Consider the following 19,514-nt stretch of genomic DNA (forward strand, 5'->3'; position numbering starts at 1 on the left):
TATTTTTTTTTTTTTTTTAAGCAATATTTTTATTCAGATTTGTATCAGAATAGGGATTGGGGAACAGGCATAGCCTATATTAAACCCCTCTCCCTGTCAGATATAGATACATGTATTTACATTTTAGAAATAAATAATCAATGTACACATGAAAATATGATTGCCGTGGTTGTGTTACAGCTGTCTATGGAATTTTAGAAATAGGCGAATAATGTACAAGTGAAAATGTAGTTACAATAAGTGCGTTATAGTTGTCCCTTGAAGCGTCTGGTGATTTCGAAAAACGAGTGGACAATTTTAAAAATATTGAGTGAGGTTTCTATGTCGCCAATTCTGTGCAGTAAGACAGTAGTGTTTTGATGGATAGTCGTTAAGTTATTAATTGTATTATTTCGGGCATCTGAATATAAGGAGCAATTCAATAAAAAATGTTCAGTATCTTCGAAGTGATGACCACATTTGCAGCATGGATTATCAGTAATATGACGTAAAAATTTATGTCCGATTAGATTGCTGCAAAAGAGACGCAGTTTACAATGAATAATTTGATTTGTGCGGGATCCAAACGAAAAAAAAAATTTGGTGGTGTTGAATCTTGAGCACCATATGAAATAGGTAGCTTGATGATGTCAGGGATCAAAAACATCAAATCAAGGTCGATTTCTTTATACAGAACCTTAGAGCTAACACAACATATGACCAAATGATAGTCAGTTGAGTCAACCACTTCTTGCAAATTGTTTCACTACTAAATTTTTGAATGGTATTTGTTAAAAGTAAGGGCAATAACTACACTAATAATCATCAAAATTCCAAAGTATTAAATAGGGCACATTTTTGTTACATGACAAATTATGACATAATCGTAAACCCTGCAAATTTCATCATCCATATAAATAAAATCAAAGTATGCATGGGTTTATGTGTGTATGTTCACCCACCACGCTTTGTCACCACGGCCAATTAATGCTTTGTTACCGCTCTCCACCCCCATATGTGGTATCAAATTGACCAGCATGACCATGAACGTTTTAGGCCATCGAATTGGGTCTCTGGCGAATTTGTGCCCCTATAGTGTAGATATTCATAATATGAATATATATAGTAATACCCAACCCTATACCATAAGCATATGAAATGGTGTTAAATTCTCTGTAGTAGAAGTCAAAGATAGGTTGTGAAGCAGCTACGTTGTTCAAGCACTCCAAAGAGTTGTTAAATATTTATTTTCTTCCATCTATCATGGAAGCATTTTCATGACACTAAAAGGTAACACCTATGAAGCAATTATCAGAAAGATACCTACTTCCTGATGCTAACCTTTGTACAAATCATGAAACATAATGATGAGTCTTTGTCTGATCAACATAAACACTGTATATAAATTTAAAGGTAATCAGATGACAACTTCAGTCTCTAGAGCATCCACAAGACTTTTCAAAATTCTCAAAGGTCATAGCTCTGGCAGCAATTATCGGAAACTGTTCAAAATCAATAGGTATCTTTCTCTCACAACCTCTAACCCTGTGTATAAATTTAAAGTCGATCAGATATTAAATTTAGACAGACAGGGGTGACGACAATATACAACCATGATTTCAATGTGGGCATATATAAATGAAGTGACCTAAACTGCTGTGCAGTATTAACACAGTAAAACATAAATAAATCTACAAACAAACAAAAAAAAAACAGTCAACAAAATGACTAACAAAATAATGATTTAATATAACAACCAGAAACATCTAATAACATAATTTATAACAATTAGAATTCACTATAAAATAACAAAAAGAAACTAAACAAACATGCTCAATTACATAAATTATTAAGCAGTTTTAATGTTTCATACATGCTCATCCATCATAACAAATTTCTGAATAATTGTAATTTATCAATTTAATTTTTTTTAAAAAATTCAACTGAAGAATAAACACACTCTTCCTCGTGTACATGTATATACATACCACTGAATTGATAAATTAGTACGTGTTTCTATTTGTGAATTAATAGTGCAGTGTATGTTACAACTAACTCATTATGTATTTGTGAATTAATAGTGCAGCTCATGTTATGACTATTATTCACAGTACCACTGAGTCTCGAATTAGATTTCCGGCTCTTGATTAATTTATTATCATGGTACTTTATAACATGCCGTTTGTCTAAATTAAAATCCTTTTTATTTAAAGATGGGTTCCGAGAAAAGTATTTATCGGGTCGTTATTTCCAATAAAAGTATGGCAATTTTGGTATATATGGAAAGTAGAAATATCCAATCTTACCAGAAAAATACTGGATTCTCCGAAAAACACTCATGGAGCGTATACAGGACAAAAATGTAAGGGTTCCACTAATCAACAGTCCGACGATTATGAACCTCTGCACGCGTGATGTCAAAGGTCACAAGCGAACATTGGGCGCTTGATGTACAAGTTGATAAACTTTATGAAGAGTTCGACGTTCAATACTTTCTGAGATAAAAATGACGGAAAAAGACGCGGGAGGATAATCCGAGAATTTAATTAGAATTCGATATTTGTAATAAACAGTAAGCGATTAAAGACAACATCGTCTTATGTATGCAATGAATTCTCCTCTGACTCCCAAGACATGACGTAAACATGACCTGGTTTGATCGAATTTTAATAGCAGGGCATTCCTTCGCAATTACAATGTTTGAGAAGGATTTGAAGCATAATTATGACAAATTAATTAGTTTGAATATGTTTTTGGTCCATATATACCATTAAATCACCCAGTTTGTACGCGGGAACCCATCTTTAATAATGCCAATACAACCCCTTTAATTCATACCATCCAATAGTCCCAAACATTTAAATGTAGTCCATAAAAGGAACAAAAAAGAATCAAGGAGAGATTCTCCGTTTCTATTTCTTTGTTGTAGACAATGTTAACGTCATATGCAATCTGAAATAAATTTCAAATGTACAATATATGTTAATCCTTTAGCACTTGGTGCATACACATATTGACTACCCCAGTTCTTTCAAAAAATTTACAGAAAAATGATGTATCAATACAGATCAAAACTGCTATTCCTTAGATAGTCTCAAACCAATCAAAATATGTGAATAGCTTTCTGCATTCAATGACCATTTACTAGTTCATGCTGGGTTGAGGCAGTTTAAGGAGCCCTAGTCTGGGCGGTTTTGGGTGGTCTAAAGAGCCCTAGTTAGGGCGGTTTTGGATGGTCTAAGTGCTAAAGAGTTAATCAAACTGCATATAAAATTGTTTTTAAAAAACAGATATTGAAAAAAGTATCTTGTGGATCAAGCAAAAATTAACTTCACCAAAGCTTGATTTACAAACAGCCGCTGATCAGATAAGTTCAAATTAGAACAATCAAAATAAATGTCTTCAAATAAGAACAATCAAAACAAATATGTCTTCAAATTAGAACAATCAAAAGAAATAAATCTTCAAATTAGAACAATCAAAAGAATTATATCTTCAAATTAGAACAATTAAAAGAAATATTCTTTAAGTTAGAACAATCAAAAGAATTATATCTTCAAATTAGAACAATTAAAAGAAATATTCTTTAAGTTAGAACAATCAAAAGAATTATATCTTCAAATTAGAACAATCAAAAGAAATATAATATTGATTAATCTATTCATATTCTAATTCTTGAACACCACAATACAGTAATCTAGAGTAATCACTTGATCAAAACAGTAATTATCACACGGATTTTAAAACAGAGGCCATTTTCCCATTCTTTTACAATACCAAAATTGAATTTGAGATACAATTTTTAATATTAAATTGGCCTATAAGAAGGAGTTATTATTCGTGTAAAGGTCACTGGAAAATTTACATATGTTCAGAATTAAATAATGGAATTAGCACAAAAAGAGAAAAAATAATGTTTTTTTAATACATCATCATACTTAATTACATATGTACATTTAAATTGCTTTAAATAAAATCAAAATATACAATATACCGTAATTTTTTTGTGTATTAAAAACAGGGCCCTGTTTCACAAAAAGTTAAGCTAAAATCACTAAAATAGATTTTAACTAAGATCAAAATAGAATTTTCAATTTTATGTGTTTCACAACGATCAATTGTAACTAAAAAATTGAATTTTAAAAGATTTTAGTTAAAATTGATTACACAGCACAGTTCCATTTATCGTCAGCTGGCATACGGATTTAAACAAAACGTTTCGGAACTGAAAACTGATGACATGTTGAACTAACGGTTACAATATCAATGGGGAGAGTTTCAAACGTGGTAGTAATGTTTGCACATGGGCAGACAGTTGTAGAGAGATGAAATATATGAGTTTATTGCGTATTATTCGTTTCAAAGCGTATCAGTGGGTGGGCCTCGAGCTTGAAGCTGCTTTCGTGACCTTGGCATTTGATATACTCCCAGACTTCAATGAAAATAATGCATACCGATGAACTAAATTGCTTGAATGGGCAGACTGACATTAAACCCAGTGAACAAGAGAACAACAGAAATCAGTCATCATCAACTCATATAGTGCTATGGGTTGTTAAAGAAATACTCAAAATAAACTTTCTTCAAAGTCCAATAACATCAGATTTGATAATGCAATAATCAAATTCAATAAAAATATACCAAAGAATTTTTGTTTCATTGGCGGAAAAATATACAGTATGAAATTAAAATGAAACCCAGTATTATTGATAGAAGAGACAAGGGCACTATGTACCGATCTTGTCTTGAATTGTAGTATGAAAAGATCTGAATTTAAAAGTACAAAAATAATGTACACAATAACCTTGAATATATAGTCTAGATTATACAATACTATTATACAAAGTTGTACATTGTTAAATACTTATCAATATAATATTATTAATATATTCATATCCAGTATCCATAGACATCTTTCCAAATACTTATTAAAGGACAATATTGGTGTCAGTCATTATCACATATGTGATAGAACTAATTAAACACGTTCTATCACATATGTGATAATGACTGGAACCAATATTGTCTTTTAATAAAAACTGCCACAAACAATCATTCAAAGTGGACCACAAATAGACAATATAAGCTTATTTGTTATATGAATAACATAGTTGAAAGGGCATCAAGATATTTAACAGTAAATACAATCATAGTATTGGATAAATATAATTTAATCAGATCTAAAATGTTATTCCGTCAAACTTTATGATTTGAATAATAATAAATGTGACGAAGAACCGACAACCAGGGCTTCCACTTCAAAATTTTCCGAGACGGTCATTTGTCACGTGGAGAAAGTGGTGCTTTTTTTAGCACATAATAAGAAACCACAAAACAACATGATATTGAAATGCCGATTGGGTTTAATTGGGTCAAGGACAGTCACACAGAAATTTAATCTCACGTCGGCGACAACCAACAATTATTTCATTTATTTGAAAGTATTTCTGTCCAACCATCTGCTACAAATTCTATGTGAGCTTACAATAACTATAACTGGTTATTTATGTGCATGGATGCTGAATAGATATGTTTTTATCTGTGCTGCTGCCTTGTGACTCATAATTAAAGATACATTATGGGAGATTAGATAACGAGTTGGCAGTTCTCACTATAATAGTTAAAACTAGATAATGTAAAGGCAATTTGCTGAAAATTTCAGTCAAATTGATCCACTATAAACCGAGAAATAAGCGATCGAAAGTTCAGCATAGCCTCAGTCGTCATTACTAAAGTCGGTACGACAAAAATCATAGTCTCGATTATCCATTTAATCATTAAATCGAGAAGGAAAGTTATGCAGCAAATCGGATCATAATCCAACAATTATGGCAGGCTAGCATTGACATCGAGAGTTGATTATGGTCTGGATATGTTAATCAATGTCTAATTAATAGTTTATATAACATTTCAGGCCTAAAGAAAGACCTACAATAGGCAGATTTAGCTCTTGCATAATGTATGTTTAAGATAAAGATATTAAATATGATAAAACAAAAAATTTAGTAGAAATATCCTGGAAATAACAATAAAACAATTCATGAAAGACTTCCATTATACAGGATATCTAAACAGTTTTAATAGTTTTTGTGTTTGTTAAGTCTCATCCTTTACTTATTACAAGATACACTATTCACTTATCAGATATATCCTTTAATTCAGCTGGTACTGATGTCTTTGATTTACTTGAGTTACCAAACATTAAAGCAGTTGAGTCCGTTATAGCATTCTTGGCATTCAAAATTTTATCAATTAAAGCAAATTCTTCTCCACGTTTTTCAACTTCCTCGACTGGCGTCCATGACATATCATATTCCAATTTAAAAGCACCTATAAACACATGTGGACAACTTGTTCCCCATTCCTAGAAGTCAAGTAAAACGAATATTCATTTATAGCACTTTAATTACCTGCTCCCTCAAAATGGTGTTTTTAGGTATTAAAAATAAATGGTACTATTTTATAAAATCTTCACTGGCTGAAAAGAGTAATCTTCTCTTTATATGAACATTAGAAAATGGGAGTTCAACGCCCACTAAACATAATCTTTATTTCATTTTAAGCTTTCACACAACAGAGCTCTTTAGCTGTGTACGGAAAAAAGGTGATACTAATGGCTGTATAACAAACAAATGAAATGAAATGAAATGGGGTTTAAGGTCCTACTGTTCTGCTCCTAACCTGGGCTAATGAAGACGGGCATACGCCATACAGTATGCTATGAGGGAAATTTTGCCCGGGCAGCGGCACTATCGCCTACTCTAATATCGAATTCCAACTGCCAAGGGATCTTTTACGTGCATTCCAATGTATACACGGGACCTTGGTTTTTTGTCCCATCCGAAGGACTAGACAGCTGTCCTTGTCAGGTCCTCCGTCCTGCATCACGTATAACAAACAAACCAAAGAGCTAATGTGCATCACTTTAAAACAACTTACTGCTCTAAGTAATAAATAAGTTTTACCTGCGGTGAGAGAATAGAGAAATATTTTTGTCCAGACTCTCGTTCATATAAATAATACATAGTTCCTGGTTTCTTCACCAAATTACATGCTGCATGATGTAACATAGCATTTCTCTTAGCTTCTTCTAAAACCTATAATAAAACACATGAAGGGAAAGGAAATATATAAAAAATTTTAAGCAAGATTTGATTTTACTTCTTTGGTTAATCAGAACAATTGTGTTTAAAACACTAGAGATTAAAACTATAAGTATGCGAGAAAGGCCCAAGAGTGATATAATCATAAATTAAATTTTCTTCAAAAATACAAAAGTTAAGATCTTGTTGATACTTCATTTAAATCATTTGAGAGTAACATATTGATCTTTTCAGCTACGTCCAATGTGTGGATGGAGAATGTAGTACCATACAAACAACAGTATCTCCATCTACTCAGATTTCTATTCCAAGTACTGTATAGAATTGACTTAAAAGCTAAATATGACTATTGCAGGTCTTTCTTTAGGCCTTAAATGTTATATAAATTATTAATTAGATATTTATTAACATGACAAGACCATAATCAATTCTTGATGCCATCGGATGGCTCCGATTTTAAGTAGATAAGAATGATTCCGCTATTTAATGAATTAATTTAAAAATGGAGAAGCATGGTTATGATAATAAACGATCAATGCACACATCTTGCCAAACCTACTTCGCTCAGAATAAAGTAATTTAAATGAAATTTTCAATATATTCATTTTGAATTATCTATTTTTGAAGTATTATAGCAAGAGCGACTAATTCTTTACCTAAATCCTACATAATGTATTTTTAAATGATAGTTTTGTTCTTAACTAAATTCCTTTGTGTACTGTATTAATAAATTATTATACAATAATACCTTTCTTGCTTGTTCTTGTAAATATTTAATTTGATCTGCTATCACTATCAATTTACTACCAGCAGTTGCTCGTGTAAATTCATCAGCCTGAAAAATGTTTTATCAAATACAGTTTAATATCACATAGCAAAAAGAAGAACACACATGGCAACGTGTTAGATGTAAATTGTAATCAAAGAGTTGTCTATCCTGATACATGCTTCAAGGTTGATATTAAAACTTTCTGAATTTTAATGAATTATGCTTATGGTACCAACAATTATTCAGATGATCATAATGAAGTTAAATATTCCTAACTAATCCTATATGACCTACATCATGTCACGTCATTTTACAATGCAAATACATTATTCTATATTTTGGGTTATAAAGAGACAAAGAAATTTAATACAGTTTAATGTGTTTGAATGATTAGAGCACATTTTTAATAAGTTTATAGACAGATTTAAAGGTTGCAGGCATAACTAATCTACGTGGAGAATAAATACTGCACTCAAATTGGGCAAAATTCTAACAATAACTATGTATTTTCAACATAGCATATTAGCCAAATTAATCTTTACACAAAGAGGAGAGAAAGAAATGTGGATTAATGTCCACTCGACACAAACTAGGTCTAACATATGGTTCAATTTTCTTTCAGATGTTGGAAAACAAATATAATTATGAGTTTGTAATAATACCTTTTGAACCTGTTTTGCCAATTCCACTAAATCCATCGGATCTGACGTTTTATTTGTCATTCTTGAATTGACAAGTTGAACACCCATTGGCCGACTTGAACTTTCCACTAAAGCCACTGAAGGGAAAAACAAAACTATCATGACATTGATTATGAATAAAAAAATCCATTCTTATATGAATGCTATTTAAAACAGCATGGATCAGGAGTCTTTTAGCAGTTTGAAGAAACAGGGGCAAAAGGAGAAAACATATAGACGTCAACCAGTTCAACCTTATCTCCAATGAATATTGAAATGGTCTTAATTATTATTTATGATTAAGAACTATCACTGTCTACCAGTAGGCCTACTGAAGTAAAACTGTAATGGGGCAGCTACTTCAAAATATCATGTGTCCATAATGCAGTTTTTATATTAATATTGACTGACACTAAGGTAGTTCCTAAGTCAGAGGACTTTGTCCATTCAGAGACCATTCCAAATAGAACTAGCTTAGTGTCCTGGCAGGGACATTACTATGTATCGGAAAACACTGAAAAACACCGGAAAACTACAAGAAAACACCATGTTTATACTAAATACTGGAAAACACAAGAAAAACACTAAATGCCAGAAAACACACTAAATACCGGAAAACACCCTAAATAGGTAACCCAGAGCCTAGTCCTCTGGAAAACACCAGAAAAACCTAACCCTAATTCACCGCACATGGAGGACCAGGTTCCGGGTTACCTATTTAAGGTGTTTTCCGGTATTTAGTGTGTTTTCCGGTATTCAGTATAACATGGTGTTTTTACAGTAGTTTTCCAGTTGTTTTCAGGGATTTTTCAGTGTTTTCCGGTACCATATAGTATTGCCGTCTATCAGGGCCTTATTATAAATTGGCAGTCTATCAACCAGACTTGTTGATATTTACAATCTATTCTGTCTATACTTAAAAAATACCTGGAATGCTGGTTATTATTACCATATCAAACATGTAAATTGTCAATATTATGTTAAAACTGTTAATTCATCTAAAACCAAATTTGTAGTTATCTCCCTTGACACTGATTACGTAAAGAGTAAAAAAATAAATAAAATGATTTATTTACGAAGAAAATTCCTTAATTTTAGAACTGACATGTACATTTTATTATTAGCTTTTAAAACAATTTGCAGCTACTCGTGATTTATGTAAGCTTAATCTATTTTGTTTAAGAGTTACCGGCAGTTAAACTTGTATCAGTTGGTGACTCCATCTTGTCTGATCCACCGTTAAGGAAAAATGGATAACGGGAAGCAAGGTGCTCTATTATATACCGTGCATGACGTCATAAGGATAATTTATTACTGTACTACTACTCGGCTAATAATGATTGGATTACATTTTACCTTACATTTTAATATTTGATTCTAACGACCTTCACAAATATTAAAATTTATTAAAATATCGACCATTTAGAGGTTTAAGATATACAATATCAAAGGTTTAACTCACTTTATGAATAATAATAATGATTACCCCCTTGTTCGCTAGAGTTACTTCCTCCTGCTGACAGAGAAAAATAAAATCTCGTTTGTTTGTGTTTGTCTCAGACTCTCAGTGTAATAATGGGTCGTCAATATTACTGTGAATTTTGTGAGAAATCATTTGCAGACAATCCGTCCAGTAGAAAAAATCATTTAAATGGAACACAGCATAAGAATAATCGCAAAAATCATTACAATTCTTTTAAAGGTAGATCTAGATATGATTGACCGGTATCCAGACAACTCATTCCAAGGTAGAAGAGGGGGGTTGGGATGGCCTAGAGTGTCACGCTTTGACCTCTAGCTGGCCGGTCACCTCTGGCTTACGGTTGTGGTTTCGATCCCAGGTGTGAGCGTATGTGGCTTCGAGATAGGGGCTCCTTCTCAACTTTGTGGGTTTACTCCGGTTTCCCCTGCACAGGAAAGACCCCTTGCACTAAGATGATAAAATAATTAAAAAAAAAAAGACTTGTCTACGATATCAACTTCGGTGGAAGTGGACGTTAAACAATAAGAACAACAAAGATAGAAGACAACTCATCCCAAGATCGAAGACTACTCATACCAAGTTGGAAGACAACTCATCCCAAGAAATAACGTGATAGTTGTATTTGTTTTAATACAATTGTTTACTATGAAGACCACATAGGCCAACCTGATTTTCAACAAGGATGTTGAAGATTGGCACGTCTGAATGAACCAGAAGGCAAAAAAAGGAAACAACCTCCAATCAGCTCATCTACCATCACTGATTAAAATGGTGTCAGAGAATAGGTTAAAAAGGCACCAGCAAAAACAGACTTGCTCTACCCAGTTCAAACTATTTAAACTGTGTGTACAAGTCAGTTATTAAAAAGATGTGGAGTTATCTATGGGCCAACGAACTAACGGAATGAACATTAAATAATGATAAATAATAAACAATAAATTGAGTACCGGTATCTTAATCTTATTGGTCTTAGTGGTCTTATATCTCGGCCCATGTACTGAAATAAACACGACTATGGTGGGATGAGTGGTCTTTTAAACTTGGAATGAGTGGTCTCCTAAACTTGCAAAGAAATTGGTCTTCTGTCTTGGGATGAGTTGTCTTTTATTGGGATGAGTTGTCTTTGACTGAGATTAGTTTTCATACATTCAATTGACTTGTCAGATTGACGCAAAGAAAGAGCTCTTGCATGACTTGTCTCATCAATTCCCATAATAAATTCCTATACCTTTTAGTTTTTACAGATAGTCTCTCTCAAATAGTTCTATTAAATAATTACTGTTTTTGGTGTTCCTTTTTTGATGCCCCGGTTGTACGTGACAAGGAGTAGGGTCGCCTGTCCAATCTCGTGGGTTTTCTCCGGGTCCTCCGGCTTCCTCCCACTGCTAAAGACCCCTACGCGCAAGCAAATTATTGAAATAAAATTAAAACCATATGTTAGTCCCGAAATGACTTTCTCTCTCTCTCTCTCCTTTTTTGATGTCCCAAAAAATAACAGTAAAAAATGTTTTTCTACGCCTTTCAGTTCCCCGGATAGGTCCTAGTCACTATTGGCTTTTACTTAAGAGAGTAAAATCAAATAATCTTTTATAGCTGATGTACTATATCCTCAGTATTTTGTTGGACTTCATAAGATAAAGTAAAATTTCCAATTTGGGTTTGAAATAAAGATATTGTGTAATTTCTAAGATAGCTGATAAAACTTTATAAATTTTATTTTCACAGATCCAGATGAAAGACTTCAGGAAGAAAGAAGGAAAAGACCATGCAAAAATTTTCCTAGAGGTAAAAAAGCCTGTTTGCATAGTAAATATTATTTGTAATAGAATTGATAAGCTTGCTGTACATCAAACTACACATATGAAATTGTGCACAATTGCTTTAAATTCTAAAAGAAACATTGATTAGCTGACATCTTTTATGTTCTGAAACATTTGTCAACCAAACTATTAGAAATAAGGACTAGTGATATTCCAGAAATGGGGGTGGGTGTGTGTGGATGGTTGAATGGTCAGCACGTGCGCGCTGTATCATAAGGTCTGTCATTGAGTCAAGTGGCATGGTTTCAATTCCCTGGTTGTACGTGACAAGGGATAGGGTCACCTGTTCAACCTCGTGGGTTTTTTCTGGGTCCTCCGGTTTCCTCCCACTGCTAAAAACCCCTACGTGCAAGCGAATTATTGAAATAAAATTGAACCACGTGTTGGTCCAAAATGACCTAGTTAGTGTAGAGTGGGCTTAAACCCATTTCTCTCGCTCTCTCTCTCTATATATATATACTCCTGTCAACTTTGGCTACACAAAGAATGCATATAGGTTGCATACAAACTGGTCGCTAAATCCCCAGTAGTTGGAGACAGCAGTATTTTCAATACAATTATTCAAGAATTTTATAAATATTTAGGCAAATGAGAGCCTGTCTTACAGAAACAAAAATAGGAATTATGATGATTGATTGTATTTTGTTTTTATTGCAGGAATGTGTGACTTTGGTGACAATTGCAGGTATTCTCATTTAACAGAAGCAGATTTTGCTCAGCTAGAGCAACAAGGTATGTATTTTATGTATGTATGTTTAAAATTTGATGGATTTAATACCGGTATTACCTGTAGGCAACTTATAATTTTTTTTCTGTTCTTTAAATTACTTTTTTGAACGTAGATTGTGATTTTTTTTTTTTTTTTAAGCCCGCCAATTATGATTTTTTTTTTTCCTTTCTAGTTTTACAAAAACGTCATCTTAATACAGGCCCACCACCATCATTAGAAGATTGGCTGTCTAAGAGAGATAAAAGACTTCAGTCTGAAAGCCCTTCTATTGCACCTGATTTAACTCTACCAGTTTATACAATACCAACCAACTTGATGCACATTCCAAATCTTCCACCATCTCTTTTACCCCCACCACCAGATGTATTCAATAATTTGAAATATGAAGAATGGGGATAACGACGGGGGAGATACATTCACATTAAATTTGACAGGATCTTTTGATTGGAATTGTGCTGTGTGAAATGATTGTCAAATATTTCTAAGCTATCTTATCTCTACAAAAACTAATTGTGACAGATATTGATAGTTATATGAAGTTACAATAATGGAGGCGCCTCCTTAATAGGAAAGGGATATGTATGTCATTTAGGCATAGCAGGCTAAACTGTCAAATTCTTATGTGTCAGTGTCAGAAGTAATAACAGTGAGGAGGAATTTGGGATGGATGATACTGACAGCCAGAAATTATTTGATTGGAGAGAAGTAAAACTTTCTAAGGGACATTTGCCACCACAGACAATTAATTCCCATCTAGATGAAATTTCTTTTCTTTATTCAGCCTATTTTATGCTCTAAATATGTAAATATGTCAAGAAAAACAGACTAATGTTTATGGTTTTAATCATTCCAATCATTTACTGCAAGAAATTCATTATTTTTATACAAAGATATCATTAACAAACAATATAACAAAAAAAAAAATGATGTACATTGGGTATGATTAAAATTATCACTAACCATAAGATATGAAAATAAACATACTTGAATAAAATTGGACCAGAATCATAAACATACTATTGTGTTTACTTCTTTCTTAAAAAAAAAAAAAAAAACTTGACTGAAAGTAGTGAAAGTGAATTACTAGTAAGACTTTATTAGTCAGTGAGGTTCAAATGTATTTGCCAATATACTTGTGTATTGTGTACAGATAAATAAGCTATCAATATGACTAACAGAGTTTGGAAGTTCAATTATATATCAAATTATTTTTCAAAATGTCATATATTCATATCTAATGCCTGAGAAAGTTCTTATGGTTGTGATCTAGGAATAAATACATTTCAGAAAAAAATTTCTAAAACCATTGACAGCATTCGCCATTTTAAAAAAAAAAGGCTGCAAATTTTATTAATGAGTAGATAGCAGAGTATGTAGCAAGTATCTAAAAATGTGGTGTTTAGTACACCTCAGCAAACATGTTGAAGTACATGTAGTATATTTCATCTACAACAAAAAATACTGCATTATACTTTACAGTTGAAATCTGTTAACTGATGGGATACATAACTTGTCTTTTTTCTATTTGGGTCCTGTTTCGTTAAGCATACATAAGACTTACATAATGTAATTCAAGCATTTTGCTATACAGCTCTAGATTACGCAGTGAGATCATCTTGACACAACCACACATACATACAGCATTCAATGCGTCTAGGTTTGTGTATAAAATGAAATGTTATTGATTTTAAAAGGCCTAACTAATTTCATGACATTTTGAGTTAATCATAGAGCACAGAGACCCAACTCCCAATGTTACTTAGACACTAGGATTCATAATACATAACAGACAATTGCTATTGCAAGATGTCGCGAGATATGACTGATTGTTCTTTTAAAATAAACACTTTCTGCTATTTTATATTTTCATTTGTTAATTTATAAATTCAGTAAAATATGAAAAAGATTAAATATATTTGTAGAATAGATATGTTAGAACACTGGGGCCTTTTCTTCACATTTCACTCTTAAAATCCTGGGACCATATGCATAAAAACTTAAGACCCCCAAAAAGGGCCATTAAAATCTGCACAATGATTTTCACATTCTGTCAATGAACATACACTATTCTTTTAATATTTTTTAAGGGCATTGTTTTTAATGAAAATCTTAAGTTATACCACCACAATTCAGCACAAACTGAATTAAAATTAAGTATTTAAGAAATTGAGCCCAAAACAAATTTAAAAGTTTATATTTGAGCTACAGGAAGTGTTGAGATTATTTTATATTTTATGATACACAGCTTGTGTTTGACACAAATAAATATGATAAGACAATTTATAATATAAAAAAATAATAGTACAATTATGGAAGATGATTACTAAGCTTTAATATATATTATATATCTATCTATAAACAATATGTAAATAGGCTAATTCATATTCCCATACATATCAGAAAACTTGCCTAATCTTGCCTCAGTTATCAAGGGCTTGTAAACTAAAATTTGACACATAAAAGTATATGATAAATAATGCTTTCTGGCACAAGTATAAAAAATATCATCACTTTCACTACCAGAATCTGTGCATGGTGCCACTGCTTTATAATCTAAGCATTGATATTAAATTAGTAGTAGCAACAGTTAAGTATGGTACAAATAACCAAACAAAACAATGTCAAGTTGATTTTAGTACTTTACACCGATAAATCATTTGGTCCAGTCATAAGTGTATTTTCCCAGGAATACAAAAAGCTATGAAAAGCACACAATCTGAAGACTTGTCTTTGATTAGAAGTGAACTGAGTTTTATGTATTTTCTCCTTCCTCTGTGTATTTAAACAATACTAGTTTATTTAGTCAATTAGTGATCACTATAATATACACTTTTAAAAACTGAAATGGTAACAAGCACTATTCTTTAAATATCTGAGTCTAATCACTATCATAATAGCGGTCTCACATCCCGTAATAAATGTTGGAACAAACACGGAAACATAGTTCAAGGAACTTTTGCACTCAGCCCGCAACAAGCATAACATCATTACGCATCTGCTGAAAAAGACAAAAGTATAAATAAATGTTGGCATCAGGTGTTCTTGAATGATTATGCATGCCCTGTCTTGTGCCAAACACCTACCACATATCATTTGATATTGAGAGTTCAAATTCAGTCATAGTCCGCTTGAACAAAAAAATATCTTTTCACTACAAGACATCAACATTGTTCAAGCATCACTAAGCCATTTTAAACTTAACAGGTCAAATGATAATCTGACCAAACATTTGCTGTTAGTTAAAGATGCATTACGTAAGATTTAGATAAAGCGCTGACAGCTTTTGCTATAATTGTTAAGAGATAGATAATGAAAAGCGAATATGTTAAAAATTTCAGAAATATTACTTCATTCTTAGCAGAGTTATGGCCGTTGGAAGAACACTGTAGTCACAATTGTCATTGCTACCATTGTTACAATAAACAGTCCCGTTTACCCATTTTTTAATTGGCAATCGCGTTTAAATCCTTTGGAAATCAAAACCATCCGATAGGAGTTGATTATGGGCTTGGCATAGAGCTGGACGATATTGGTAAAATCAAATATCGCGATATTTCCCAAAAAAACGACGATATATCACTATATCGCGATATTTTAGTTTTATTATAAAAACCTAACGATATATCGCGATATATCACAATATCCCGATATTTTAGTTTTATTATAAAAGATGTGATTATATAAGTGTTAAAAACAGGTCATCCCCCCCCCCCCCCTCTCCCCTCTCTTGAAGTTCGGCATATTCAATTGGGTGATGTATTTTTAAATGAACATACAAGTTGCTGGTGTTGCCGCCTTTTGCAGCTACACGGCGCTTGCAAAATCTACATAAAACTTCGTAAATTGTTCGATGTCAATCCCATCCCAAATGCAGCACATAATATCGTGATTATATCATGTAAAATACCGGTATATTGATAGAAAAACACACAATACGATATATCATTATACCGCGATTTTTTAGGTGGTTTATAAAATATCGGAATTCAAATTTTAATATCGCGATTTATCGAATTACCGAAAATATCGTCCAGCCCTAGCCTTGGCATAAGAATAAATGTCTAATTAAACAGGCATTATGCAAGAGTAAAATAACTGGAATGAAATTTTCAATATATTCATTTAGCATTATCTATTTGTGAACCATTATAGCAAGAACAGCCAGCTCTTTATCTAAATCTTACATAATGTATCTTTAATGATTTATATAACATTTGAGGACAAACGAAATACCTGCATTGGGCAGATTTAGCTCTTACATAGTGCATCTATAATGATTAAGCAGATAATATTATTTACTACAGGGTCCTCCTCTGTATCAAAATATAAAGAGAGAGTATTTACTTACTATCATCTATTCTAGGTAAACGATGGGATGAATAACCATCAGAAATACTGCTACCTTGTGACCGCGTTCTATAACTACCTAAACTAGATCGACCAATTGGTGACTGATTATGATTTTCTAAAAATGAATCTAAATCTGAATCATCATCTTCATCTTCACTAAAAAAAAAAAAGAATAAAGTTCAAAGTAGACATAGAAACAAAGAAATTTAAAACAAAGTTAAGATGCTGACTCGCTGACCATGAGGTCTCAGGTTTGCTCCCGGGGTTGGTCTAGAAAGTTCCTTAGGAATTTTCAGCGTGAATTTACCTTGTCAGTGGTGCAGGACAGAGGGGCTAAACCTCTTTAATTTGATCTGATATGTTTTTTCAATCAGTGATGTTACACTCTCTATCCAATAAAATTTTGGTTCAAAAGATTAAACAATGTCATATTGTTTACTAATTCTAGTCTACATTTTGGCTTACGGTGTTGACAGTGGAATTGAAAATCAGTTATGTCTCAAAACTGTCTTTACCTATACATGTAGATAAAAAATATTTCAACACAGATTTTACTGCCATAAATCAACATGTAAAACCCAATGAAATCTAGAATTTTATTTTTGACCCACATCAAAGCAGTCTAGCTATTCACTTTAAGATTGATATCACTGCAGTAGTCTCAACAAACTTTTCACATATCAGAACATCTTTGCAAAAAGAGAGAGAGAAATGGGGTTTAACGTCCACTCGACACAAACTAGGTCATTTCGTAACTAACATATGGTTTAATTTTATTTCAATAATTCACTTGCGCATAGGGGTCTTTAGCAGTGAGAGGAAACCGGAGGACCCGGAGAAAACCCACGAGGTTGGACAGGCGACCCTAATCCTTGTCACGTACAACCGGGGATTCGAAACCAGGCCAGTCGACTCAATGACAGACTTTATGATACAGCGCGCGCATGCTAACCATTCAGCCATCCAACCCCCCGAACATCTTTGCAAACTATATCTTTTGTGTCTAAAGAGTGCAGCACAAACAACATGAATATTTATAAGAACCTACCTATCTAATAGAAGACTATCATTATCACTATCTATTTCTTCTTCTAAAGCTGCCTGTAAATCAGCAATACGTTTAAATGCTAATTTGAGGTCAGATTGGTTCTGTATTTGATCAGCTTCTAATTCTTCAATACGAGTTACCTGCAAATATTACACTTACATATCAACTTACATAGTAGTAAAACACTTCCAATATTTTATCAGTGAATAGGGCTTACATAACTGCTCACATTAATCTTCGCATTCAAAAATTCCAACTGATTTTCTGGGTATTTGTTATTCGATGTCAATTAAAACTAATCAAATGTGATTGGTTTATTGTCTCCTGTAGGAATATTCAACAACATTAATTTAATGCAAAAAGCTAATATTGAGAATGCAGTAAGCTAATTAAATATGCACAGATAGCATTGATATTCATATTTGCATCATAGATATGGTTTATTCCAAATTTTATTTATTCAAATCAAATCCATTCACACTCGTGTGATGGAAGGGGAAAAAGGACCAAATTTAATAGATCCATTGCTTGAAGCATGGTTATGAAATATGTAGTTGCCAACAAAAGAAAAAGAATAAGTCATCCAAAAATTATTCCAACTTACTAATTCTTTCTTTCCCTGACTAGCCTCCATTTCCCGTTTCTGTGCATCAACCAATTCTTCTCTTAATTCACGTAATTGTTTCTGATTACGTTTAGACAACTCTTCAGTTTGTAGTTTACTGGAGTTTAATTCTTCCTTTTCACTCTGCAATCTCTCCAGATGTTCCTTTAATCTGGTTATCTGTGTCTATAATACAAATTAACAATTTATGTGAGGAACTGTGCAACCTTTCCCTATGGAAAAATGACTTAAATAAAAACATTGGTTTTTTTATATACATTCCACTTTCTCTCTAGGTGAAATATGATTTCTTTTCTTCTTATTTCCCCCAAAAATATTTCCATCAGGTTTGTTATTAGGCCATACAAAAAAAATATTCTGGGTCTCAGATAACCATTCCTAAAAATCTGGTGAGTGAGGGAGATATTTTATTTTTGTGTTTTATTTTGTCAAAGGATCTCTACTGGGCAAAGTATCTTGTAAACATCAAGTTACATTTATATCATCACATTGTTGAATGTATGATTATCTAGTATCATTTATGGTTGTCATTATTTTTTATATCTTCACATTGTTGAATGTATGATTATCTAGTCATTTATGATTGTCATTACTTTTTATATCTTCACATCGTTGAATGTAGGCCTATGATTATCCAGCATCATTTATGATTGTCCATAACATTTGTCAGGGATGTATATTTAATGATTGAGCATAGGGTACATTTCTGGATTCATTCAAAGTTTTTTGTATTAATATTTCCTGTAACCTGGAGGAAATCATTTACATGTGGTAATTATGAACCAGAATATATATTTATTTGGCCTTACTAGAAAAATTCCTGTGGTACTTTTCCTTTATTCTAAATCATACTCTTTTAAAACTATTTTTGCGGGAAACTCAGATATTTGGAACATCATAATATTTTCATAATTTGAGTACATAGTT

The 19,514-nt window shown here is 32.4% G+C and overlaps 3 protein-coding genes across 9 annotated transcripts in view; 1 reads left to right on the plus strand and 2 right to left on the minus strand.

The window, feature by feature from the left end:
- Window positions 1-1,708: 1,708 nt before the first annotated feature.
- Window positions 1,709-9,815, minus strand: LOC126824744 (uncharacterized protein C1orf50 homolog). 2 transcript variants are annotated; one of them, XM_050554096.1, is made up of 5 exons: window positions 9,721-9,815; window positions 8,514-8,629; window positions 7,831-7,917; window positions 6,945-7,076; window positions 1,709-6,343 (listed from the first exon to the last, which is right to left on the minus strand). In XM_050554096.1, the coding sequence occupies exons 1-5, from the start codon at window positions 9,752-9,754 to the stop codon at window positions 6,113-6,115; spliced, it is 600 nt and encodes a 199-aa protein (XP_050410053.1). In that variant the 5' UTR covers window positions 9,755-9,815; the 3' UTR covers window positions 1,709-6,112. The 2 variants fall into 2 exon arrangements, with proteins under 2 accessions (XP_050410053.1, XP_055957579.1); XM_056101604.1 differs by having other exon boundaries at window positions 9,643-9,754.
- A 223-nt stretch (window positions 9,816-10,038) lies between these two features.
- On the plus strand, window positions 10,039-13,580 carry LOC126824745 (zinc finger matrin-type protein 5). The gene is made up of 4 exons (XM_050554097.1): window positions 10,039-10,233; window positions 11,740-11,799; window positions 12,492-12,566; window positions 12,737-13,580. Exons 1-4 carry the CDS (start codon window positions 10,107-10,109, stop codon window positions 12,961-12,963), a joined length of 489 nt encoding a protein of 162 aa, XP_050410054.1. The 5' UTR covers window positions 10,039-10,106; the 3' UTR covers window positions 12,964-13,580.
- Window positions 13,396-19,514, minus strand: part of LOC126824734 (unconventional myosin-XVIIIa) — an 88,776-nt gene continuing 82,657 nt past the window's right edge. For 5 of the 6 annotated variants that reach the window (XM_050554080.2, XM_050554081.2, XM_050554083.2 and 2 more), the window contains 4 exons: window positions 18,567-18,752; window positions 17,963-18,102; window positions 16,913-17,070; window positions 13,396-15,562 (listed from right to left, as the gene is read on the minus strand). In XM_050554080.2, coding sequence (XP_050410037.1) covers window positions 15,552-15,562; window positions 16,913-17,070; window positions 17,963-18,102; window positions 18,567-18,752 — 495 coding nt within the window. In that variant the 3' untranslated portion in view covers window positions 13,396-15,551. The remainder of the gene's footprint in view (window positions 15,563-16,912; window positions 17,071-17,962; window positions 18,103-18,566; window positions 18,753-19,514) is intronic. The other variant, XM_050554079.2, reaches the window with a different exon arrangement.

The sequence above is a fragment of the Patella vulgata genome, chromosome 6, assembly GCF_932274485.2.
Source record: "Patella vulgata chromosome 6, xgPatVulg1.2, whole genome shotgun sequence".
In the NCBI taxonomy this organism is placed as follows: domain Eukaryota; kingdom Metazoa; phylum Mollusca; class Gastropoda; family Patellidae; genus Patella; species Patella vulgata.